The sequence below is a fragment of the Corylus avellana genome, chromosome ca5 (genome assembly GCF_901000735.1).
Source record: "Corylus avellana chromosome ca5, CavTom2PMs-1.0".
NCBI lineage: Eukaryota > Viridiplantae > Streptophyta > Magnoliopsida > Fagales > Betulaceae > Corylus > Corylus avellana.
The window spans coordinates 512,549-539,209 of NC_081545.1; the positions used below are offsets into that span (position 1 = coordinate 512,549).

Sequence of the window (26,661 nt, forward strand, 5' to 3'; positions counted from 1 at the left end):
AACTGCGCCCCCTTTTGGCTTTTATGTTTTAATATATTCCCCCCCACCCCAACACACTTCGATGATGAAATATGGTTTCAATTTCAAGAATCACAGGTGCAAGTTCGCATTGTTTTCAAGATTTGTTTTTCAAGTCGTCTCTAAAAGTTAGTTCAATCGGCTGAAATTACGCTTAATGAAGCAGAAATTACTAGTACGAATCACTCTCTCTTCTCTTGTGTGAACATGTTAATAATAAAATAAAAATAAAAAATAAAAAGATTTGTTTTCACAAATAAATAATAATAAATTTAATTATTTAACTAATAATTTAAGTGATACTAGAGTTATATATATATATTGAGAATAAAGACATAAACATATGCTACAAAATTGCTATTTTTTTGGTCCAATATAATGGATTTCAACTCCTGTGTTAGAAACGTATACGAAGGAATAGAAAACGACTTATAGTGAAAAGGAGAAAAGTGATCCGAGTGCACCATTCAAACCATTCACTGGCAGTGGCAACTCTTATGACAGCTCTTAAATATAAAATACACAGCGGAATTAATATAAGGAAGAAAAAAATTAGTTGAAAGGCATTAATTCTTGTTCGGTTCATTCTGGATCCCTCAAAACATTACTGTATATATATATCTTAGGGCACCCACATCAGGTTATAAAGTTTTATTTTAGTTGGTCTTAATAGTTGGTCTTAGGGATCCTCAAACTCCCTTCTCTTCAGCTCGGGTGGTTGATTGTGTTCTTTGCTAGGGGTACAGATGGGTTTGGACCTTTTGAGGTTTTTTTACACCTGTAATTAGGGTTTATGAACCTATTGAGGCTTGTAATCCTTCTTGTACTTCTTTTGCTTTTAAAACCGCTCTATGCGGCCCCTTTAAGAGAACTGGGCTATTAATTTGGCTCATTTCCTACGTTGTTTCGTTTTCTTGCACTGTTAATTTTTGTGTTTGGGTTTGTTGTAGGGGAGCTCACCAATTTTCGGTTTTTTATCACTTTATACCCCTTTCTATATTTGCTTCTTTTTTTTTTTTTCTTTTAACAAAAAAAAAAAAAGGACTTCACGTCCGGCTTATCAAAATAGCTAAAAATTTATTTTAAAAAAAATAACCAATGGTAGATGGAACATGTCAATTCAATAGAGATGTATGCAAAATGGATACCAAAATGCAAATAAACATTTCTTTATTTTAAATGGAAATGTCAAAGTGAATAATGAAAATGTTGCCGCTTTGAAACAAATTGATAGTTAAGATTAAAAAATAAAAAATAAAAAATAAATAGATCTTTTAGTGTTGAAACTAATTAAAGAAATAATTAATGTTGATTTGTTCAAAGATTTAAGTGTTAGTAAGGAGTGATATACAAGGAAATTAAAGAGGAACATCTGTATGATCAGTTCCCCATACTCTCGCAGATAGATGTAAGCGATGGCTGCCATGTCACTGCATTCATTATCCCCCTCTTCCTTCCATGTTCAGGCTGAGGATTATTCGAGCTTCTCCTTGAGTTTTCCCCTTTCTTACCTTTCTTCTCTGCCATCACGCCACCATTACCAACTTTCTTCTGCGTCATATCGACACCTGCCTCGAAATGACAACTACTCTGCTTTGTATTTGCACGAACACAGGAACTCTTAGTGTTACCGTTACCTACATTTATTGAAGACCCATCTTTCTGCCTGGGCCTTGTTCCGGCTGAGACATCATTAGAAGATTGCGGTGTTAAAGGATCCTCTGGATTTTCTGAACTGGGTTTCTTGATTCTTCTCTTGAGCTTCCTCACAGTGCGGCGGGGGACAACGAAGAACTTTTCACCCGGGTGGAGGATCTCATCCGGCCTGACAACAGAATCCCATGGCTGCCGAAAGACCTGAGGTTTGGCAAGCACGAAAGACAGGTACTTCTCCATAATCCTGGCTGCGGGAGTTGCCATGTAGAAGCACTCCACCATCCCGCCGGCGTGGACGATTTTCAACGGGGTAGAGAAGCTTTCCTCCTCCCTCTGATTGGCCGCGGCGGCCGGCGTAGGACGTTGGAAGGGAGTGAGCTTATGGACTATGAGCAATTTCTTAAACATGTTTTTGCAGTTTTGGAAAGATGTAGGCTGCCAATTACTGGTACAAAAAAGGATTGATTAATTGACCAATTGACCATGGTTTTCAAGTCTTGGGACATCGGTGGATTCAAGAGGCACATAGCCGTTCATTTCTTGACAAATTATTTTTAAAATAATGTAAGATGAAATCTAGGCAGGCTTGCAAAGAAGATGCTGTGGCTGGTCCTTTTTGTCATCTAGTTTTTGCAGACACAATGGAATATATCAGGCCAGCAAATTAATCTGGAAATGTGGATTCTTGCCGACAGTAATTTATACGTTGAGGGTGGAAGTCAAAGAGGTAGCATCAAAGGCAAAGTGTAGGGTACAAGTTACGAAGTTCTTGGAGAGATCGGAAGTGGTACGAAATCCACCTCTTTCGTTGTCTTGTTTGTACTTTTGTTTGGAATCTTTCTGTTGGTCTGAGGTTTGAAAACCCCAACCAGCCATCAACGGCAGAAATTCCGCGAATCCCTTGTGGATAAGTCCGACCACTCAGCGGCACTGTAGCACTGCACAATTCAGTTTCTCGTCGGCCAATAAATACCCAAAAGGTTGGGAGAGTAATGTTAGAAGTATGGATTTTGTCTTCTTATTATTGTCTTTCTTTTAAAATTATCATTAGATTTTGAATAATCACTATTAAATTTTAAATAATCATTATTAAATTTTAATCTAATAGCAATTTTAAAAGTCACATTATCTTTAAAGATAAAAGAAAAACAAAAGTCATACTCCTATCATCATTACGCGAAGCTTTCGAAGGAGAAATGTGCGGAAGATTATATGACCAGCCCACCCTTATGAATCCCAACGCGGTTAAGAGTACTACTAGCTCTACATTTAATCATAGAATATAATTTCATTGACTAAATAAACAAATATCGCCAACCACATTATAATAAGAAGTCACAATAATTCGCATACTTGTTTTTTTCCAAACAGATGTTAGGTAATGTTCAGAGAGTAATAAAAATTCAAAAACCTTCCTCGAAATCTTTCAGGCCAAAATCAAATAAAGAGAAGATTGTCTGTCAACAAATTAAGGCAAAAAGTGGTGTGTTCTTCAGTGATATCATACTACCGAAGAGAAGAAGAAGAAGAAGAAGAAGAAGGAAGACAAGCTACTACTTTCCCCCCCAGAATGCTGTATATTAAGCATGCATTAATGGATACATCAGACAAGTCAAACAATTGACATGTTCGCTTCGGCTTTTAGCAGTACAACAACAGTTAACGTAAATCGTTCTCTTGCTATCAAAATTCACTTTACAGGTAAGACAGCAGAAAGACAAGACAAAAAAATAATGCAAAAGTTTCTCCAACAACCTATATCTTACCTTCCAAAAACCTCAAATATCAAAAGAGAAAGAATGAACGAGATTCTCACCACTCAACAGTAAACTCTAGGGTTGAAAGACTTAAAAATTTAGAAAAAAAAAAAAAAAAAAAAACGAGGGGAAAAAGCTTGGAACTATGAAAAAGAGGGGAAACGGAGAAACCACATAGCAGCAGCTAAAACGAGAAGATCTGCACATCTACCTTGACTAACTTAAAAATGGTCAATATTGGTTACAGGTGGATAGCACCTTTTATGTCCTCAACCCAAGCAATCAGAAGATACTACGGCTATAACTTTTCCAGCCTCCTTTAGTGGGATTTACACTTAAATCCAGTCAATGCTGTGTATCTTCTTGATGTCTCTCCCTCCCATCCAAACTTTGTTCTGAGTTCCCCAAAAAAATCCAAAGATTGGACTTGAATTTCGTGTCTTGCTGTTTATAGAAAAAGAAAAAACCCCATCCCTGTTTCAGTAGTTACTCGGCCAGTTGATCTGTGCTTGCTGAGGCTGCTGATAAACACTGCCACCAGGGCCCACCATATCAACAGCTCCCGCCATGGCCTGAGATTGTTGCAGAAGTGGGTGAACCATTGCTGCCGTTACTGCTTGGGCAGGGTGGTAGACACCGGGAAAAGTGCCATGGCCAGCTTGTGTTGGGGTGAAAGTCACATGCTGACCTTGAGGTGGAAGATTGTAAAATGAACTTGTTGGTAAGCTGGATATGTCTCGGCCAGGCGCAGCAACCCATACACCCGAACCTTCGCTCTGAAAAAAAATGCAAATCAGCCAAGTAATCAACTATGATGAAACCTAATCAACAACCGCCTCAGTCTTTATAAGTGCTTATTAGAAGTACATGTATGTTTAGCAGCTTTAACAAAAAGGCTTCTCAATCTTTACCATGCAGGGCCATAACAGTCAAACCAACAGATCACCACACAAGACAACAATGGGCATACTTGGGCACTACATTTCGCTACAATCGTTCATAAAGGAGCATAGACACTACATGTTTTTATTTGTTATGATATGAAGTTATGTAGCAAGAATCATTCTGTCACATGTTTGATTGAAACTGCCACCCAGAAAAAAAACCGAACCCAAAGGAAGGGCATAGGTGTATGTAGGTTCTGGGAAAACACAAGGAGAGAAAAAAAAAATAGTAACTTGATGTATGTGTTACATCATCCACATACACCAACACTACTAAAGCAGCCATCACAACAACCCCACCTCTCTCATGCACGAACCCCCCCTCCCAACTGACAGCACACCCAATAACCACAACCATATCCACCATTTCAACGACAATTGTTTAATGGTTTCCCTTTTTTAATAAATAACAATTTTCTGGCCTACTAATAACTACACATACCACAACACAATGCCACAACCTCCAATACTGCTCTACCAACTCCACTTTTTAGCATCATTACAGATTTCAGAAACGTGTTGCACCTATTTTCTGAAATTTCAAATTTGATGCATTAAGGTGAGCTGAGGATGTCTACCATTCAAAAGCAACCATAAAGGCCCTAACCATCATATTACTTTCATTTTAAAAACAAGGTTTTCTGAAAATGGCCCTAAGCAATTTTAAAATGTAGCATGATATACTAATTAGAGGGGGGGGGGGGTGAGGTTGGGGGGCCAATAGAAACAGCACATAAAAGCTAACCTGCTGCCCGCTAATGTATACATTACTTTCGTTGAACTGGGACCCAGTAAGATCCTCATTAGCTGTTGAGTTTCCTGCATTTGCAGCAGAACTGGGGTTATATCCAGCTGGAGAGGAGCCATATGGTCCATAGCCACTTGGCATTCCAATGTGCGATGGATTTCCTGTGTTAGTCCCTGGTTTGTATTGCGGAAGTGAGTATTTGACCCCAGTGGCAGCTGTGCCCGGGGGAGCTGGATATACACCGCCAGCCGGAGGTTGCTGAGGAAATGCACTGTTGCCCAAATATTGGTGGATGGCTGGTGGTGGGACATAGAAGGGGGAAAAATAATGACCATATGGGAGGTAGTTTGGAGGATAATGGGATATGTGGACCCCAGCTGGTGGTCGGAAGACAGGGACAGGCTGCTGAGTCACAGCTATTGAGCTTTGCATGAGTCCTGCAGCCTGAGTCACCAGTGGTGTTGGACCTGCTGAAGACAGGACGCCACCCTGCAAATAAGCATAGAATAGCAACAGAATTTAAAGGTATGTAAATATCAAAATATGTGTCGATGCAAATAAAGAAATAGACGTACAATGAGACATCAACTACTGATAGTAATGTTAAGAAGTAAAATCTTTTCCTCATACCATCTACACGCACGCACACACAGAAAGAGAGAGAGAGAGAGGGAGAGTGGTTATTCCCAGTTCCAAATTCATTGATGGTAAGAATTGTAATCGGCATTATTTTGAGCATCATGATAATTTTCTTGAGGAAAGGTTACAGCTGACTCAAATACCATTGCCAAGATCACACCTGCAGGTACTTGTGCATTTGATGCCTACCAGGCTACATCTTGTTCTTGGTATGCATACTGATTTGTATTCAAGGTGCTTTTTGACTGTGATCAAAATTCGTAAAATTATTAATTACACTTAGTTTTGGCCATTTGTAGATCGGGTACCAGGACAGTAATTTTCACTGAGGTATATCGCCAAATTCTACCACTCCAGTGCTATTTTGACCATGTCTCTAATGTTGGAACATACAAAAATGATGATAGATAAGAAAAAATGCATAGAAATACATTAATGGAAGCATATACCATGCACAGAAATCATAAATAACTCAATCAAGAAGCAACACTTCATGTAACCTCTACAAAAAAATTGATATTCTCTAGCAGGAAACTAAGAGGACTTTTCTCTCAACAGGAATGATAAACTAGGTGCTTTATGTGTGCACACCTCTTGAGGAGACTGAGAAGTTGTTGGAGACAATACTGCAAGATTCCCATTGTACTTGCCAACACCAGGAGAAGGAAAAGGAGAAAGACGACCATCACTATCAGCACCCGAGCGGTAGAATTGGGCATAATAACTTGGATCCATCGGCTGTTGGACCAATAGAGGGAAAGACAACTAATAATCAATGGTAATTACTTTAAACCAAAAATAGTCAGCCAAAAAACAGTGAATCAGCAATTATGATTATTACTCCTAAGTTTGAAACCATAAGCCAAAATCAATCAGAATATGTGACATATTTAATCAACATGTCAAATTTGGACTCACAGGAAATCAAAGTTGCAGCTAGACCAAAATTAAAATTTTTAATCAGTATAGCCAGATCAACATATAACAAAGGAGAACAGTGGTTTGAGGGCTCACAACGAAGCTAGGAAGACGGGAAACATCACGTGCTTGCGACTCAGAGTTTTCAAATGGTGCAAGCTGACTCCCCAACATTGGAGGCACAAACCCAAAACTGTAGTTTGGAGAAGTATGAACCACAGAGTATTGATGCCCTCCAGATGGCAATGCAGTCTTCTGCTTGGATTCATTATACTCTGGGATTGTACTGGATGAGACATCACCATCACCAGATGATAAATTTTCAGGTACATGTGTAGGTGATTGTGGGTGATCAGGATAATGTCCCTCTTCAGCTGGTGCCAATGCATTTTGATTGCTGCATCCAACAAAATAATTTAAAGAAATGTGAAAAATTATTTCACTATACCAGAGGATGAATGCAGAGAACACTAGGGATGGAAATCCAAGGACCACAAGTGAGTTGACTTCCCACAGTTACAAAAAAAGTTAACTATTTAAAAGCTTAATCCACCAGAGCCAGAAATGCGCACATGCACGGGGGAGGGGGAGCAAAAGTGAAAGCATCGGGCTCTTCATAATTGACCTTCATTACAAGATCCTAGAAAGTCAATGCATGCCATCAAAAACCAAATTATGTTGGTTGGACAGCGATGCTCCACTAAATGCAGTTACAGTTCATTCAAGATTCACCTATAACCCAGAAAAACCAAGTCCATGCAGTTAAACTAGCCACAGGCTCGTTAAATTACATAATAAGCAAATTACTTTTCAAACTAATAAGCAACGTTTTTTTTCTATAATTTAGAGGTTCTCTTGTATATTGCGTACTAAGGTTGACCCCCTATGCACTTTGAATGAATATACATTACTTATCAAAAACAATTTATGTAATAAACAAATAATTACAGTGCCCACTACTACAACACTGCTAAGATGATTTATATCATGGAAAAAAAAATAAAGTACCTTTTTGGCTCCTCCTTATTGTTTTCTCAAGAAATTACAATCTCACTTTTTCCATAGATTAATTAAGAAAAAGAAGTGGAAAATAAGACCCCTAGTCTGAGGTAGATTAAACTAATGAGAATCACATTAAAACTTAATAAATGTCAAAGCATATCAATTCAAACCTTGAGGCCTGTTCCTCCATGGTTTCTTCAACATCCTGAGAAGCTTCAGACACAGGCGTAGAGCTCTTGTCACTCTCAGGACCACTGACATAGCTTGTAGTTACTCCAAAACTAGCACCAAAACTTCCAAAACTCAACTTGGTTCTTTCAGATTCAGGGACATGGATATGGTTTGGAATAATAACAAGTTGACGTTGTGGAAGTCGTAACTCCTCAAGCTTCTTCTGCAGTTTTGAAGTTGCTTCTTCCATATCAAGGACACTAGATTCGGGCTGTGTCTGATCGGTAGCTTCAACTGAAACAGTGGGAACATCAGATGCACAAGCTGTACCAGCTGTTCCAGAACCTTGAACAACATTACTAGTTGTTGGCTTTGGTTTCCATTCCTTATTTGAACCAACTGTTGAAGATAGAAACCAGAAACTACTTTGTAAGTCTTGAGCAAGTCATCCAACTATTGTTGATAGCTTAGACTAAAATAATCATTATTTCTATCAAGAAATAATTCTGGTTAATAGGAAAATATTACTCAATACAACAATGAGTGATCAGGCCAAAGATTGAAACAGACCTCACTTCCTAATTTACAGCCAAAAAACTGATGGAAACATATGCCTCAAATGGCATCAATTCATTCGAAAAAGAATCAACAAGGCAACAAGACGAAAAACAGCTAGTGAAACTCCAGTTGTCAAGTAGCAAAGCATGTCCAACTTTTAGATGGGGATGGCAACATAAGTTAATTATTCTCATCACAACTAAGCTTAAAAACCAAAAACACCTTTATTTAGGCTCACTCTGGATAAGAATAAAAGATCAGCTGCCCTGGAACACACAAGGACTCATAATTTTAGGACCAGGCCGATGTCTAAATATAGCTTGGAACAACTAACAACTTTAGCATCAAAGGAGAGCTTGCATTTTTGAGAACACGTGCATTCCTTTAACAACTAACAAATGTAGCATCAATGGAGTATTTCTATTATGACAAAAACCAAAGTAAATTGCATTCCTTCTGTTAATCTCTATCTTGGTTTTTGGGGGGTGGTGGGTGGTTGAAGGGGGTGTCTGTTTTCAAACAAAACACTTCATAATAATCTCATAGAGATTCATCTGACCTCCTAAACATCTTTAAGCAATATCCCCAAGTTATACAAAGATTGATACAAAACAACATTTATTTTAAAATTATATACCTTTCTGAGGGCCAATTATTTGTTGTGACCGGCTACTGTAATTAGATGAAGGCCGACTAACCGAAGAGCTGCTATGAGTTAGTGTAGATGAAGGCAGTGAAGACTCAGCAAGCTGATTTTTTCCAACTCCTTGGGATTTGCTCAGCATCTTTCCCTGTTCGGAAGCACTGCTAATCTCGGAGGCTGCTAACAGTCATCAACAAAAACTAATTCATGTTAATCAAATCAGAAGATAAATAAAAGACAGTACTGAATACAATTTTTAGAGTCCTGACCAGCAGCTGATTTGTTCTCAGCAAGGACAACTGCATTTGGTTCACCAGGAGATCGATTGCTCCCTACTTCACGTTTGATTGCACCCACAGAACAAGGGAGCCGTGAATCATTAGATGGAACTAGTACAGGGTCCAAAGATGAGAAACAGATTGCTGATGAAGATGACAGTGAAGTCGACACTGAACAGTTACTGGAGCTTGGTGAGGGCTGTGTGTGCGTATCCCCAGTTCCAAAGGTAATGACGGAATCTTTGTTTGCATAAGAAGATGGTGGTGCAGTTCCCAAATTATTAATGGCAACAAAAGCTGAACTTTCTTCAGGAACACTAGTGGGACCATTGGAAATGACAGGTTCAGAGCTGCAAGGGACATTTAATCAAGTAAGTTCTATGAAACTTTAACAATCTATAACCCAAAGAACTAAATTTTAGTGGACCTAACAAGTATAGGAGAGATATAAATTCATAAATCAAAACCACCTTGTTACCGGACTTTTATCTTTAGTTTTTGTGTCCTGAGAAGTTGGTAAAGATGGAATGACAGCCTTCTCTGCACCTTGGTTGATTCCATTCTCCTTTCCAGGACCAGAATTCCTGCCACCACCAGCATCTGGAGAGAGGTATAACAGAGCCAGTTAGCTCAGCTGTTATGAGTTATGACAACCTCAATAATACAATAATATTGTAAGAGTTTCTTTCTTTATTTTCGGGCGTGTGCCAAGGGGGGAGAGGGGGGGAGGGTGGCATAACTCCTCAATGACACATTGAGGCTAGTAGAACAGATAACAAGTTCCTCATAAAAGTAATCAAATGTGGTACTTATTGATTCATTTCAAAAAATGTTACATTAACACAAGCACAGAAGCATATTTGTAGATAATCAACCAACAAATTGCAACATCATCAACCCAAATTTATTAAAAAGAATAGATAAGGCAAGAGTCTTCCAACTAATAATCCTAAAGAAAGTTTTGGTTTGAAATAGTTGTTCACCATGTGGTATGTGTCGAGGTGGGGCATAATTCACCCGTCCACCCCTGCCCCCTCGCCCCTGCAGACTGGGTCTCCACCGTGATTCTGCAGACTCTTTGTTGTTCAGATTCTGCAAGAATATAAGAAACAAAGTAGAAAGATTAAAACAGTTCAAATTAATTCTGAAGCACAATATAACAACTACTCATCACTGTCCAAGCATGTGTAAACAAGAGTCTGCTTTTAGTCTCTAAATGATAAAACCTAACAATCAAAATCCGGCTAAATCCACAACAATGTCTAAAGATAACTCAATTCATCACATTTTGAATCATAATGCAAGTTTGCACATCCAATATATGTTTGCACCAATCTAATAAAAGTGATAACTCAGGTCACAAACCTCTAAAATTAAACCTTCAAATACATAAACTCAAAAATATATTGTTCCATCATTAAGTTACAACAGAAATCTCTTACATCTTTTCTCCTATCCCGCTTCCTTTTGACCTCATGAAATGTATCTGTGGAACAACATAAACACATGTTAGCTTGGTGAAAAGGGGATGAAATGGAGAAGAGAAGAAAAGAAAGCAAGAAAATAAAACATACTATATGGCCCCTAGTGTAAACAAAATTTCCTAACCATTCAAATTACAAGAAATGAACTCAGATGAAAATTTACAGTTATACATGGAGTGAAGTGAAACGGGAAAACACCAACAGAAAGATTTCCCAACTGTTTGCTTGAAACAAGAACTCATAAGAGATAATTAAATGTTCTTAACAACATGAAAGCATTAATTAGTCACTACTATAGAAATGAGTCCTAATCAATAGCAACACTGCTCTGTAACATGCCAAAATAAATAGTTTGCACTTAATAGCGGACCACTTTGTAATGGTATGCAACAGAAATCACCCCTAAAACTAACTAGTCTCCATTGGAATGTTTAAACCAACCACCAAAAAGGTACTTTCTCTGTATTATAACTGTAACCCAGCCTTTTGCAGAACGCACTCAATAAAATGAACCTTCTCCAAGCACCAGAGCTGGCAGTAAATGCTTGATAACCAAAACTGAATAGCTACCAATTAAAAGAAATCTTTTTTTTGATAAGTAATAACCAGTCTTATTAAAAGAGTAAGGCACCCCCAATTAAAAGAAATCTTTGAACTAAACATGCTTGACAACCACAACTATGGAATGTATCACTACTGTACACACTACTGACTATAATTTATTGTGGTTTAAAGCATTGAAGCAACATAATTTTTTCATTTTTTATTAACTTCTTACTCAAAAAATCACTACTTTACCTAATGCAACTACCTTGCTTAGTCAATCTAATCTCTTTCTCTCTCTCTCTTCTTTTTTTTTTTTTTTTTTTTTTTTGGGAAGGAGGGGGGGAAGAGTATTATCTTACTTTTTTGCTCAAGGAAACACATGGAGAGAGTTAAAGATGAAATCCTGTAAAACACACTTGGGAAAGAACTACATGTATTTGGAAGCAATTCATCAGGAACCTAACAATGACTACGAAATAAAACCCCATTTCATTGCTTAGTCCTTATTTCTGAAAATCAAGCAGAACAATCTAACCATTGACATGACATAAACCCGTAAATGGTCCAGAATATGATTTCTAGCATCCAACAAAGCTAAGTTTTTACAGATAATAAAGAATAGGAAAAAGTGCTTTCCTTCAGAAATAGAAAGGTGTCAAAACATAAAGAGGATATCAGAATCTCAAACTTCGCCTTATAAAAAGCTAACCAACAGTGAAAACCCATCTTGAAACTCAAAAATTCCCACTTCCTCCACAGCCAAAACTTAATCTAAAGCGAAATCAAATCAAACCCACAAGAAAACAACACACAAGCCAGAAGAGAAAACACAAAGCCCGACACACGGATCACAGAAGAACCCACAGAACCCGATCAGGATCAAAAGCCCATTAAGCTGAAAGAGAAGCAGAGACGCGAAAGAATGAAAAGGGAAAGGCAATCGTACCCTGAAGAAGGAGCTTCTGAGCGGTCTCGTTGGGATCCATGGAACATTCTTTGAGCATTGCGTGAATCTCGTCTTCACTGTGATTGCCTGTGATCTCCATGATGTTCTGGATCACCTTCCCCAAGTGGCTCGGGATTGAATCCTTGGACCCCCCACCGCTCATCTTTGCAGCCCCAGAAAAAGAAAAACCCACAGACTAAATAATATCTCTAAATAAATATATATCAATGAGTGAGTCTATATTTGTGCACAATTGGAGAAAGCGAAGCTGAGGAAAACAGAGAAAACAGCGATGGAGAAAACGAAGGGGGTTAAGGGATTGGTGCGTGGGTGATGCTTAGAGAACAGCAGCCAAGGAGAGAATTGGCAGAAACGTGAAATTTTACCCTTTTTTTATGGGTTTTTGAATTTGATCTAAGAAAGAAGGAAAGAGGAAGAAAAGAAGAAGAGAAAAGGAAAGAGAGAGAGAGAGAGAGAGAGAGAGAGGGGAGGGAGCAAATATGAAGTGTGTTTTTGGAGTGTAGGGCTTTTGATTATTTCTCCTTTCATTTTTATTTTTTATTTTTCTTCTTTTTTCCTTTTCTTCACCTTTTTTTTTTTTCTTAAACTTCGTGTGCAAGTTATTGCATGTTGTTTTTCACCATAATTATTATTAGGACAATGTTTTTTTTTTTAAAAAAAAATGGAATGTAAGAATTTTGTTTAATGCCCTGCAACTATTAAACTTAAATGTTGTATATTTTTTAAAAAAATGAAATTATTTAAAGATAATACTATAACACTAAATAAACCCAAGCGTAATTACATTCATTTGCCACATACACATATCTTGTCTTAAACATACAATCTACTACTATATTTACACTCTTCATTATCTTATAGAAACTCCAATCATAATCAAAAGTGCTATGGTGTGTTTGGTAAAGAGTTTTGTTGTGAATTTTTTTGTTTGAATAGTAATAATAAATGATTTATATGATATAAAGGTAAAATAAGATTTGAATTTGTTGTAAGAAAAAAAGTGAAGAAAGTTGGTTGGTAATAGATTTGAAAAGAAGTTGATTTTTTCTTTTAAGAGAAGTGAAAACAAAGACCAAAGTTGGTTGCCAAATGTAGCTTTAGGTATTCTCCAACTCATACGAGTCGAAATTGGCAACTATAGTTGTAAAATTGGATAATTTTATAAGTGACCATGAGTATACGGCTCAGTAAGTAAAACATCATTTGCTCGACCGAAACATCAAGTACAAAAATTGGTTCTTGGTTATAAAAATCAAGGTTCAATTATCTTTTCAAACAAGTTGCATAACCTCTAAAAATTTAATGCAACGATGTGCCTTTGCAAAAATGTTAACGTATTTTTTATCAATCAAAACAAGAGAGACTTTTCTTACTTATTTGAAACTAGAACGTACAGATCCACTATTTTAAATTGGAGAATATTTAATTCATTATATCACAATGGCAAAATTGTCATTTTAAATATTTGTTGATAATTTTGCTCTTATAAATATAAAGAACTGAATACTTTTTCATTCATTTGAACCGGAGAGAATCCTAATCTATATAATAGATAACATTTCTCTTGCTATTATTGTAATATTGTGGTCGTTAATATGATGTAACCACATCCATAAACGGATGCAAGTGAAAAACCCTTGGCTCAAATTTTCCATTTTTTTAAGACACGTGTACCTACCTCTTGTCTCCAAATTATTTCATGTTTTTATCCTTAAAAAGTATAAGTAGAAACTCATATCTGAAGTTTTACTTTCAAATAAAAGAGAGATAGTTTCCAAGAAGTAGCTCAATCGGTTGTGACCACGCTTAATAAAACGCAGATCACTAGTTCAAATCTCTCTCCCCCTCTTGTGCGGGCATGTCAAAAAGAAATTAAAAAATAGATAAATATAAGATGCTAAAGAAAATATATATATATTATTGGTAGAAAATCCAAACAAATTTGGCACATAAAATATTCGGGATTATTACACTTCTTAGTGCAAACTGATATTGCGTCCATATAACACTTACTCATGATCAGCTGTAATTAAAATTCATTATTTAGTAGTTGACGTGATAAGTGTCACGTAGACTTACAAAACTGATATGGTGGTCAACGCGGCATTTATGATGAAATAAACAAATTAAATTATAACCTTTTGAGATGATCCACTTTCCAAAAAATAGGAGTAGAAGGTGCAAGATAATTGCCTCGTAAAGGTTTGTATGGAAAGAATCTTAGGATACGAGTGGGTTACCAAAAGTTTAGGGAGACAAATAATAATTAATGCCACCATAACAATACAAAAAATGGCATAATTGCTACTATTTTAAAATAATGATTTTTTTTTTGTCAAAGTTCTTTGTGATGAGAGTGAATGTTTTTTTTTTTTTTTTGGTTAAACACTTTTTTTAATTTAGTCCTTGTACTTTGCATTTTTATCAAATTGATCATTGATTTTTTAAAAGTGACAAAAATAATTATGTTTTCACTATTTAGTTGTTTTACTCATTCCGTCCACAAAGCTATTTAACCTTCTATGTGTTTGCTTTAACCCTATCTTCACATAAACTAATATAACATATTTTAAGTGGTTTTATATGTAAGTTACTTAAAAAAAAAATTAAAAATATTAACCACTTAAAGCACATCATATCAATGGATGTAAAAATCTAGTATGAAAAATATCATTACTCTCGTTCACTGTATTCTTTTATCTAGTAAATGGGCAGTATTTATTTGGCATAATTGTCATGAAATAATTCTTAAAATTCAATATTCTCTTTACGAGATTTCTGGTTTTCAAACTCTAATAAATCCATTGCATACCAATTGTTTTTACACGTACAGGATGCTTCTTGGCCAAGAATTGGGCGCAAATGGTATTATTCAAGAAGGGGATGCTAAGCAGGTTGTTATGGCAATAAATTCATCTTAACCATGCAATAGAGAGTTTATGGGCATTTTGTGGAAGGAATCTAGACGGGTTTGAGGGCGTTTAGCAATATGAGTTTCAACCATATCCCTAAAGATGGTAATTGTGCAGTTCATGGATTAGCAAAGGAGGCCATTAAACATGTCATAGACATAACATGGAGGAACGAAATTCCCCCATGTATCTATGGTATTATAAAGAGAGAGTAATTTATCCCCTCCCCTTTAATTGTATCGTTTTTTTACGATGTTTCGAAATAAGATATCAACTTTTTCTCAAAATACAAAAAAAAATAATAATAATAATAATCCATACAACCTCTTATTGCTTAGAAAAGGATAATAATTGATTTTATATATAAAGGATAATAATTAGATAGAATGTTGGGTTTGATTCTTATTGCCGATACGTTGATAGCTAGAGAAACAAAAAGAACGTTCGAATTTATGGTGACATTCCTGCCCCGTAAGACAAGGAATCAAGCTAAAGTAGATTTTTTTTTTTTTTTTTTTTTTTCGATACAATAAAGATGGTTAAATTCAACCCACAGAATGAATAAAATTTTATTATTTGTAAGGATTAATTTAATTATTTAATTAATGTTAATTTAACACTATTTTTTACATGGAGGAAGATCATTTCCATTGAGTTATAATGTTCAAACTTATAACTTTCATTCTGATATCATATTAAATTACTAATTATTAAAAAAATAAATTAATTAATAAGAAATTATCAATGTAATCATTGAAGTCTTTAAAAAAAAAAAAAAAATCAGTATAAAAATGAGAACAAGGGATTATTGTATATATAATGCAAATTTGTACGTGGAATACATGAAAATCCAACATAAATGCAATAATTGCAAATCTGTTGAATAAACTTTTGAAAGCTTTTATGATTAGTGGATACATCTTTGGTTTGACTATCCCACTTAATTGGTTTATGACTTGACTCTGATTTTAGTGGGTCTTTAATTCATGCTATTTGTTACAATACACGTGGCAATTTGCTAATGAGATACCTCCACACTCAACAATTATTTCAGGACAACAACAAATGGCTCCTAAACAAGTTGGTCCATTATTAATAATAATCTTTGTCCCTAGTTTTCATATGAATGTTCCATATAATGTAATTTAACTTTAGAGAAGCTGGATTATATTAACTTTTTTTGGAGGGATTAATTATCATAATAAAGTTTTTTCCTTTTCTTTTTAGAGGTCTCCGTCTTCGCTTGGCTCTGTCCTTTATGACATGGATGTTTTAAAGCAGATTTTAAGTTAGTTTGTAAGAAAATTGTAACATTCTCCAAACAGTTTCTGAAATTGAAATCCATATGGATTATTTTGAGCTGATAATCTCTTCTTTTTTTTTTTAATGGTAAAAGAGTCTTCTTAAGAGAAATCAATATGGTTTCTAGAAAAATAGGGTGGTTTAGGTCATGGCAACTTCACCTACCTTTAAGAGTTTATTGAAGCTTCCTTGCCAACTAAGGAGTTGACTTAAAAGTGTATATGGATAAAGCATGACTACTTTGAAAACTTCGTTTGAGCTAAAGATATTCAGATGACTAAACAAGACAAATAATCAAAGCACAATGGAAAAGAAGGTCACTGTCAAACAAGCTTAATTATTAAACTTTAATTCAAATTCCATACTTTACCATTATATCAATATGGACACATATTTATTAAGTTTGATGCATATATTTATTGTGATATACAGATTGTATTATAAAATACTTCATTTATATTTTTAGTTATGTTTATCATTTTTTTTTTTTGGTATATAATAGAAACATAATATATAAAAGAGAACAAAAAATTGATCATTGTCATGACATTTTTATGTAGCCCCCTCAAAGATGATTTCTTAGCTCCACCACCAAGTGGAGGGGGACAAAAGGGACCGAGGAGTAGTGAAGGGGTGGGTGGGCGGACAAAGGTGGAGAGTAGAAGGCAATAGATTTGACCTTCAAAATAAGAAAAAGCGGGACGAAAGGAAGAGGGAGAAGAAGATTCGGGAGATAGGTGGTCGTGAAGAGGAGGAAATTCCTTTGTCCTTGGGAAGCGGCGGAAGAAAAGAGAGGAGGAGAGAAACTCTCACAATATAGATACTCAATTTTCAGTTTCTTGTTTATGTTTATTAATATGGAAAAGGATATATGGTAGTATTTGATGAAGATGATGATATAGCACACAGTTGAGATTTGCACTCAACCAAGAGATAAAGCCAATGGTACATGTGTGATTCCAAACAAATCCTTTGCACCCCCATATGTACTTACCTCACATATTATAAAGGTTCTTTATTTTTTCATGTTATATATATATATATATGCTATTGTTGAGTCCAGAGGGTTTTTTTTTTTCCTTTCCTTTGCTTTTTCTTTTTTGGGTACTTGAAAATATTAGAAGGAAGTTCACAGGTGGTAATTCCATGGAGGAGCAACTCTCTTGTGTCATTTTGCAAGCAGATTTATTTCATCTTATTGGTCTAGCCATAATCGAAAACAGTGTTTTCCATTGAGAATCCAATAAATAACTTATTAGCCATATAATCTCATCAGAATGATCGGAAAAGTAGCACTCAATGAGCCATATAGTCTAATAAATAACTTATTAGCCATATAACCAAGAGGCTAAGCTTATAGAGTAATGTTACATGCTACATTTTTATTTCATTAAACTCATGTGATAATATTTATCGGCCATTGTTAAAAAAAAAAAAAATCAAATGGCTGATGGGCACTGCAATATCGCTCTAGTGAGATAATAAGAAAATGAGAGTGTAATATGTAGCGTTACTCATCATATAGGTGACTATATACGACTAATGCTAAAAACTACACTTTTATCCTACTAATATTATACCCTGCTACCAATAAATTATTGTTAATATATATTTAAAGATGGATTGACACTATCACATTAGTAGGGTAGAATAATAATGAAATAAAAATGTAATTTTTAGCATTATTGATTGTTGGGAATAAATTCATACTACAAGCCCATCAAATCTGGGCCCAATGGCCAATGATAGGCCCACGAAGATATTGATTAATAAGCAATGGCTATTAATTAAATATAAAGATATATTCCAATTAGGATAATATTGGAATAAATGAGTCTTATTCGAAGTCTACGGAGAAAGAGGAGCACAATTCTAACTTGAGCTTTAGGAATCCTAATTCAATTCTAATAAGAAGACTCCGTCCAAGTCTACACAAGGTACGAAAACATCTTCTCATACACTCTCAATATTCTCTCATACTAGAATTTACGGATTATAGCTCAATTAGTCCCTCTATTGAATTATTTTATTGAATAATTTGGCATCGAAGTGTCCCCAGGACCCCATTTGGGGACCCCTTTGACAATTGCTCTTTTGGAGTGCACGACGACGTATTGAAGACCCCGAAGAAAGCGCATCCACCGTGAAGAAAACTGTTCTAACAGTTTGGCGTCGTCCGTGGGAATCAAACCCACAACCACGTGGTTAGAACAATTTTCTTCATGATGGATGCGCTTTCTTCGAGGTCTTCAATACGTCGTCATCATGCACTCCAAATCACTACAAAAGAGCAATTGTCAAAGGGGATCCGATGCCAAAGTCAAATCAAACAGTTTCTAGAGCAATTGTCAAAGGGGGTCCGATGCCAAAGTCAAGCCAGACAATTTCGAAGAGAAAGATCGTGGTTCGGCGCACAATCATTCAATATGTTCAAAGGGACTAATTGAGCTTTAATCTGTAATTTATGATATGGGAGAATATTGAGAGGGTATGAGAAGATGTTTCCTTACCTTATGTAGGGGGGGCTATTTATAGGGTTGGGGAGTTGAAGTAGACTTGAACTGAGTATTCTTATTAGAGTTGAATTAGGCTTCCTAAAGCTTGAGTTGGAATTGTGCTCCTTTTTCTATGTAGGCTTTGAATATGACTCATTTATTCTAATATTATCCTAATTTGAATATATCTTTATATTTAATTAATAGCCCTTTCTTATTAATTAATATTTTTGTGGGTTTATCATTAGCCATTGGGTCCAGATTTGGTGGGCTTGTAATGTGAATTTATTCCACTAATTATAGTCTACAACGCAAATGTACTAGGACAGTCAATTGGGCTGAGCTAGCCCAAACCTCCATGTTGGCTTGAGTTTCTTAAGCTTTTGGTTGAGCTCTAACTCTAAATAGTAATTTTGGGCAAGACTCAAAAGGTTCAGATTTATTTCTTTTGAAGCATGCTACACATCATTCTCTCAATTATTTTTGTAAATTTAATGGATGAATAAACTCATATGAGTTTCACAAAAATTCAATGATAGATTCATCTGTTTACTATACTAAGATGTATAAAAGCGGTTGAAAAAATTACTTTTATAATTTATCAACTAAAGTTAAACTTTGAAGGGGCTCTACTGGCTCATACCTTTGTGGGATTGTGGTGACGGGCTCGCCTTTCCAGGCAGTAGCTATGGCTCAAACCGGACATTCCACAGCGGGTGGAAACCTCGATGGTAACGCCCAAGGGGGGAAACTACACTGGTCGTCCATTCCCACCTTTTTAATTAAAAAAAAAAAAAAAAAAAACTAAAGTTAAACAATAATTTAATCACAAATTAGTAATTGTTATGTTTCTGATTCCAAATCCCTAAAGTTCCTTAAAGCCCACTCTTGTTGATCAGCTCCTCTTTAACCAGAGCTCTCCATCTCACACGCTGAAACAGACGCACCATTGGGTTCAAAGCTCTCCCTCACAGATCTCTCAACAGTCAACACCTAACTAACACCACGACTTCCATGGGTTCCAAGAAGAACAACAACCTCCTCCACGGTGACGGTTCCAGCCCTGGGTTCGTCCACTCTCTCTTTCTCTATCACTTCATATATTTCTATGAGAAAGGTCCTTGGTTAATGGGTTTTTCTCGGATATTAATTTTGTCTGACTTTTTTTTTGGTTTTGGTTTTTGTTTTTGTGTTTTGATGCAGTAAAATCTTCATTGGAGGCTTAGCCAAGGACACCAGCTACGGTACGAGAGAGCTTTTTAAAATTTCACTGCTTTTAACATGACTCATCCTTTCTATGATTCTCTCTCTGTGTTTCTGTGTAAAAGTTTTTCTCTTTTCGCTCTTGTTTTTAGATAATTTTATGCTTCGCCATCTTTCTCTTGATGGGTATTATGGAATCTGTTGAGACCCAAAAGAAGAAAAAAGAATCTGTGCGTATGTATGTGTGAGCCAGTGATAATTTATGGTTTTTGTCATGAAAGACCGTCTCAAAAGCCTCACTGCTTTTAGTATAACTCATACTTTCTATGACTTTCTCTCTGTGTTTCTGTGTAAAAGTTTTCTCTTTTAATTTTTTTTTCTTGGATAATTTAACGCTTCACTGTTGTTTTCTCGAATGAGTATTATGGAATCTGCTGAGACCCAAAAAAAAAAAAAAGAATCTGTGCGTATGTACGTGTGAGCGAGTGATGAAGTTATGGTTGTTTTTGTTGCTGTTGATGGCTATTATTGAATGGGTGCTGTGTGTTGTTGTTGTTGTGTGAGTGAGTTCAGAAACCTTTGTGAGCTACTTTGAGAAGTATGGGAAGATAATAGATTCTGTGATCATGAAAGATCGGCAAACGCATCGACCCAGGGGATTTGGGTTCATTACCTATGAGGATCCTTCTGCTGTCGAACAGGTTATCCAAGAGACCCATATCATCAATGGCAAGCAGGTTAGTCATTTTTTCTTTGAAATAGTTCAACACCACTCGTTTGCTTCTTTATACCCAACTGTATGAATGTATGCGTGTGTTTGTAATTCTCTTAAATAGTTGGCTCCATTGCATTGATAAAAGTACAGCTAATGTTGCTAGGAGATTTTATTTTTTTGGATAATGTCTTGATGTGCATGATTTTGATATGTGTAATGAATTTGGACCAGGTTGAGATAAAAAGAACCGTTCCTAAAGGTTCCGCACAAGCTAGCGATTTCAAAACAAAGAAAATTTTTGTTGGTGGGATTCCAACTACGGTCACTGAAGGTCTGATGTTTGAACTTTTTAACATTCAATTCAAATGTTATTATTGTTGTAACTAGGCTGAGGCGTTTGTTCTTTCTCTCTTTCTTTTTTTTCTCATCCTTTTTTGACATTAGACGAGTTCAAGAATTTCTTCTCAAAGTATGGAAACGTGGTGGAACATGAGATTATACGTGATCATGTGACTAAACGCTCACGAGGCTTTGGATTTATTGTATTTGACGGTGAAAAAGCTGTTGATAATATGCTGGCAAATGGCAGTATGATTGATATGGAAGGTATACAGGTGAGTTTTGTGCAATCGTTCTCCATGATATCAGATGTAATTGGCCATTTTTCTTTGATCTATAAAGCAGCCACACGTTGTTGCACTTCAAAAAGTTCTCATAGTGGAAATAATTATTGGTTGTTGCTTCTTACCACTTCTAATGTTATGCATTTTCTATTAATCTTGTTGGGTGTTTTTTTTTTTTTTTTTTTTTGTCTTTCAATTTAAGTAGAGTTAGTTACAGGTTCCTGGTTTTTCTCAAGGCAGGCTCTGAAAATAACTTGATTCCGGAAAAAGATAGGTTAACTCACTTCTTTGTTGTAGGTTGAGGTCAAGAAGGCTGAACCAAAGAAAGCCTCAAACCCAGCACCTGGTCCTGCATTTGGTAGTCAATCTAGGGCACGCTCATACAATGATGATTTTGGTGGATTTGGCGACTCTTATAGTGGTTTTGGCGGTGGTGGTTTTGGCCCCAGTTCTCGTAGGTCACTTGGCGGTTTTGATGGTAGATTTGGTGATTATGGCGGATATGGAGGTGGCAATGATTTTGGTGGTGGTTATGGGAGTTTCGGTGGTGGTAGTTTTGCTGGTTATCAAGGAGAGTCATCATTTGGCTATTCCGGTCGCTATGGTTCCTATATGGGAGGCCTTAGTGGGGGATATGGTGGGAGTGGGTTAGGTGCATACGGACGTGGTGGGGGCTATGGGAGTTATGGTGGTTCAGGCTCCCCTGGTGCTAATTACGGAGGACCAGGAGGCTTGTATGGTAGTAGGGCAGGTTACAGTGGCAGTAGTCGTTACCATCCTTATGCACAGTAGATTTTGCTTAAGCTTTCCAGTAGAAGTTGCTTGCTGGTTGCTTTATCTTCAGTGTATGCATTTGCATTTTGTGATATCATAGACACAAGGCACTTACTGCAAGGCTATCTAGAAGATCAGATGAACCATTAGTTTATCTGGGTTCATGCATTGGGTTAGACAACTGAAGCTAGATTTGCATATCTAGAGCTTTCTGTCACTGATCGGAATGTGATTTTAGTTAGTCATCTATCTTGTGCTTTATATCCTGATGCCAATTTGTTGAGTTAGACTTTCGTCTTGTTATGAGATATTAATTGGTTAGAATCAATTGGGAGTTGGGAATGCAATATAGGTAATGAGACTAGATGCTCATTTGGCAGACTGCTTCCTATTCTTATTATACTATTGTTAAGTTTGGCATGCTAATTACCAAGGCCTAATTCCCCTGTACAGGTTATAGTTACAATGACTGGCTACTCACTTACCAAAAAAAGATTGAAAAGAAAGAAAGAAAACGTAGCCATAACTCAATAAGAATTATGGATAAAAAAGTATCTGGATTCTGTTTTTTCTTTTCTTTATTCTTTTAGAAACACTCTTTTTTGATCTTCAGGAAATTGCACTTTACCTCCCCCCCCCCGCCCCCTGTTAACCCTCGTCATTAGGAAAATCACTGAAAAAGTATGGCTTATGTACGATTGATTTGAGAATTTTAATAACTATAACACCCAAAATGTTAGGGACAATAATCACAAAAAAGTCGACAAACAGCTGTGTTAGTGATGATGAATAGTTACTGTTGATCTTCACATTGGTGGATTGACAAAGAGAGGCGAGGTGATACAGTTTCAAACCTTAGGGTTTCCTTGTACCTTGAATATTTAAAGGTGCTAGACTGAAAATGACTTCAAGGGGGTTGTAAGTCATTCAGCTTCCTGAAAAATGGTACCCATGTGCATGGGCTCCTTAGTTGGAAAATGTTTAGTTGATTGTTGTTTTTGCCTAGTTGACGACTGTACACACAAGGGTTTTCTTTGTTTGTTGCCTTTGATTCCAATGCATCACTTGGTTACAAGAATCTTTTACCATGTTAACTATAACAGTGTGACCTTGCAATTGGCTGGCTCCACTCAGTGCAGATGGATGCCCTCTTTTACCTTTAATTGCCTTAATTTATGGGATGAATGCTGATGTTTTCCATGTATGTTGTCTGACACATTTGAAGAAACCATTTCAAATATTGGAACGGGATAATTTGTTTAATGTGCATAATTGGCACATTTATATTTCTTGGAGAAGGCCTAGTGAAGGCAAGCATGTGACTTTCTTTTTTTTTTTTAGTTCGAATCCCCCCCTCTTGTACAGACAAGCATGTGACTTTAATTGGTTTTAATTGTCTCCTGAAAGGAAGTTGAATGAATGAAAAGTTCTTTCCTTTTGTAATTTCAAAATCTCTTACGAAAGCATCTGTACAGAATGCTTGCTTTTATATCATTTTCCCACATCTATAATCTACCGCTTGAGGTTTAGTTCAATCATAATAATGTCTTTATAATCCATGAACTATTTAGACATGGAAAAGAAATTGACCAATACGGATGATTTTGGCAAAGGGGAGAGAGTGACAGCTTGACTTCAATGAAAAGGAATTCCATTCAAGTGTGAAGCAACCCACAGACTTATTATGATCCTTCCAACCCTTCATTTGGATTGGAGGTAGTATATCTCATTATCCCGCAAAGCAAAATTATCTCAAGAAGAACAATGGAAACATCTTATAATGGGGAGTAATGCTATTCTCACTCCCATTTCATACGGGCCTTTTTCCCTTGAAAAGCTTTAAGAATCAAAACAGGGCTTGCTTAGTTGATCAAGCATCGACGAGCATAGACCAAATGCTTTCTAGTACCCCTCAATTGCATTCGATCGAACTTTGACCGACAACTCTCGGTTATCCCAGAAGGCACTTGGTTGATCGAGCTTTTCACTCGGTCGACCAAGGTGGTTGTGCAATGTCTTCACAACCTGAAACACTTAAAAATTCCACAATTTTCTCCATTTTTCCATCTCTTCTCATTAAGACAACATGCTCCCACATCGCTCAGATGTTATAAATCCACGTTAGAGCTTTGATTTTCTTATTAGTTTTAGTGCTTGTTATATTTCCATAATAAAGTTAGAATGTTAGGTCCTTTAGGTAGAAATGCATGGACTTGGCATAAAACCTTCAGACTTAAGGGGCTAGCCTTTGTTTTTGACCTGTTGTTTAACAAAGGAAAGTGTGAAATAGGAAGAAAGTTGGGATCTTGGAGGTTTCACGACAAACATGTAACCTTTGATTTGTTTTCAAACGTTGATTCGTGTTTTATGAACACCTTCCTTAGAAGTTTTTAAACATCATATCGTAGAGTCGATGGAGAGTGGAAAGAACATGAGCTAGTTGGGTTAAAAATTAGAAAAATGCATATTGGGGAAAAAACGTCCGAACGATTTCAAGAATGGTCGCAACGGTTCATAGTGCAGGAGTTCTTGTTTTGATGACACAGCATTCTCATTTGGCTCTATAAATTTATTTCATATTTTAGTTAAAAAAGATTTACTTTTTCTTACAGCCGGTTTCCCAAATTAGGGATTCAATTTCACTATTCAATTTAAATATTATTTTTAAGGATGTCTTTTATTCTTTCTCAAACTTTTATGTATTTGAAAATTTGTCTTTTTTCTAATTGTAACATTTTTAAAATTTGTCTTTCATAACGACTATATTTTTCAAAATGTGTACTTCTCACCATTATCAATTCTCATAAGTCATTCGTATATCTCTAGGCAACATCCTAAAAATGAAAAAGAAAAAAAAAAAAGAGAGGAGTGAGTTCGATTTTATTTTTTCTTATGCTCTCAAAATTTTTCCTCATAGTAGGGAGTGGAGAGTAAAAAGAGTAATGCTATAAGTAGAACTTTTGTCTCTCTCTTGTCCCCCAAAGTGATGTATCTTTTAAAATTATCATTAGATTTATAATGAATCACTATCATATTTTTATTTAATGGTGATTTTAAAAATCACATTACGTTTGAGAGACAAGAGGTGACAAAAGTCATACTTTTAGCATTACTTGAGTTAAAAACATACAATTTACCATTTTGGCTCTCAAAAGTAAGAGTTTTTCCATAATAAAAAACCATATGAGACTGCTCTTAGACCTTCTAGGTGTGAAGGGGGATCATTGTTTCACGCTGGAGGACATTGGCGGGGTATGCACGCTAAACTTTAAAGAATTTTTCCATAAATCATAATAAAAAACCGGATGCGAATGCTCTTAGACCTTCTAGGTGTGAAGGGGGATCACCATTTCATGCTGGAGGACATTGGTGGTGTACACATGCTAAACTTTAAAGAATTTTTCCATAATAAAAAACCGGATGAGAATGCTCTTAGACCTTTTAGGTGTGAAATGGGATCACTGTTTCACGCTGGAGGACATTGGTGGGGGATGCACGCTAGACTTAAAATAATTTTTCCATAATAAAAAATTGGATGAGAATACTCTTAGACCTTTTAGGTGTGAAATGGGATCATCATTTCACGCCGGAAGACATCGGCAGGGTATAAACACTAAACTTTATTAGAACCGCGCAAACACTACGCCAAGGGCTTCATGATGCACGTTACACTTTCTTCTACAAGTTTTATGACAAAGTTTGCTTTATGCTGGAAAATTATTTCCATGTCTTCCATATTCAGCACTTTTAAGCCGTGTGATTCGTGCATTTTTCTTCCTGCTGGTTATACTGCGCAAGTAGCGGAGAAATTATTGCGTTGTTTCGGTTAGTAGTTAATTACGTATCCCGAATTTTGCATTTAATTGGAAGAGGTGCATCAACAACGCAAATAAAAATCCCTAGGAAGAATTGTAACAAAAAAAGGCTAGTGTGCATGAGAATCAACAAACAATACAATTATGGTAGTGCATGACTTTTTCAGGTCACTGTTCACAATAAATAAATAAATAAATAAATAATGATTGGTATAGAAAAGTTAAAAAGTGGTATTGAAAAGTAAAAAGTTTTTGTTTTGTAGTAATTTTTTATTTTTGAATAGTAGTAAAAAGTGAATGATGTGCTATAAAAAATGAGAATATTTTGATGTTAATTTTTTTTGGGTATTGAAATAAATAGTGTTTAACAAACAACCCCAATTATATCTCTAAATATGACAAAGTGCATGGATTAGCCAGTAGATGTGGAGAGGGGCCAAATATATATATATCCCTAATAAAATCCTCTGAAAACTCTTCGGTTGTCCACCCT

General features: G+C 36.0%; 2 protein-coding genes across 4 annotated transcripts; one reads left to right on the forward strand and one right to left on the reverse strand.

The window, feature by feature from the left end:
* Positions 1–3,204: 3,204 nt before the first annotated feature.
* LOC132180703 (GBF-interacting protein 1-like) lies at positions 3,205–12,793 on the reverse strand. 3 transcript variants are annotated; one of them, XM_059593610.1, is made up of 11 exons: positions 12,309–12,793; positions 10,775–10,818; positions 10,316–10,424; positions 9,803–9,932; positions 9,324–9,682; positions 9,049–9,231; positions 7,853–8,252; positions 6,777–7,077; positions 6,354–6,500; positions 5,121–5,612; positions 3,205–4,207 (listed from the first exon to the last, which is right to left on the reverse strand). In XM_059593610.1, exons 1-11 carry the CDS (start codon positions 12,469–12,471, stop codon positions 3,911–3,913), a joined length of 2,625 nt encoding a protein of 874 aa, XP_059449593.1. In that variant the 5' UTR covers positions 12,472–12,793; the 3' UTR covers positions 3,205–3,910. The 3 variants fall into 3 exon arrangements, with proteins under 3 accessions (XP_059449593.1, XP_059449592.1, XP_059449594.1); XM_059593609.1 differs by having other exon boundaries at positions 9,049–9,234; XM_059593611.1 differs by lacking the exons at positions 10,775–10,818; positions 12,309–12,793 and having other exon boundaries at positions 9,049–9,234; positions 9,811–9,932; positions 10,316–10,418.
* Positions 12,794–19,933: 7,140 nt separating this feature from the next.
* LOC132181049 (heterogeneous nuclear ribonucleoprotein 1-like) lies at positions 19,934–23,796 on the forward strand. Its single transcript, XM_059594092.1, has 6 exons — positions 19,934–20,105; positions 20,242–20,282; positions 20,815–20,978; positions 21,188–21,287; positions 21,401–21,570; positions 21,877–23,796. The coding sequence occupies exons 1-6, from the start codon at positions 20,053–20,055 to the stop codon at positions 22,369–22,371; spliced, it is 1,023 nt and encodes a 340-aa protein (XP_059450075.1). The 5' UTR covers positions 19,934–20,052; the 3' UTR covers positions 22,372–23,796.
* The last annotated feature ends 2,865 nt before the right edge of the window (positions 23,797–26,661 follow it).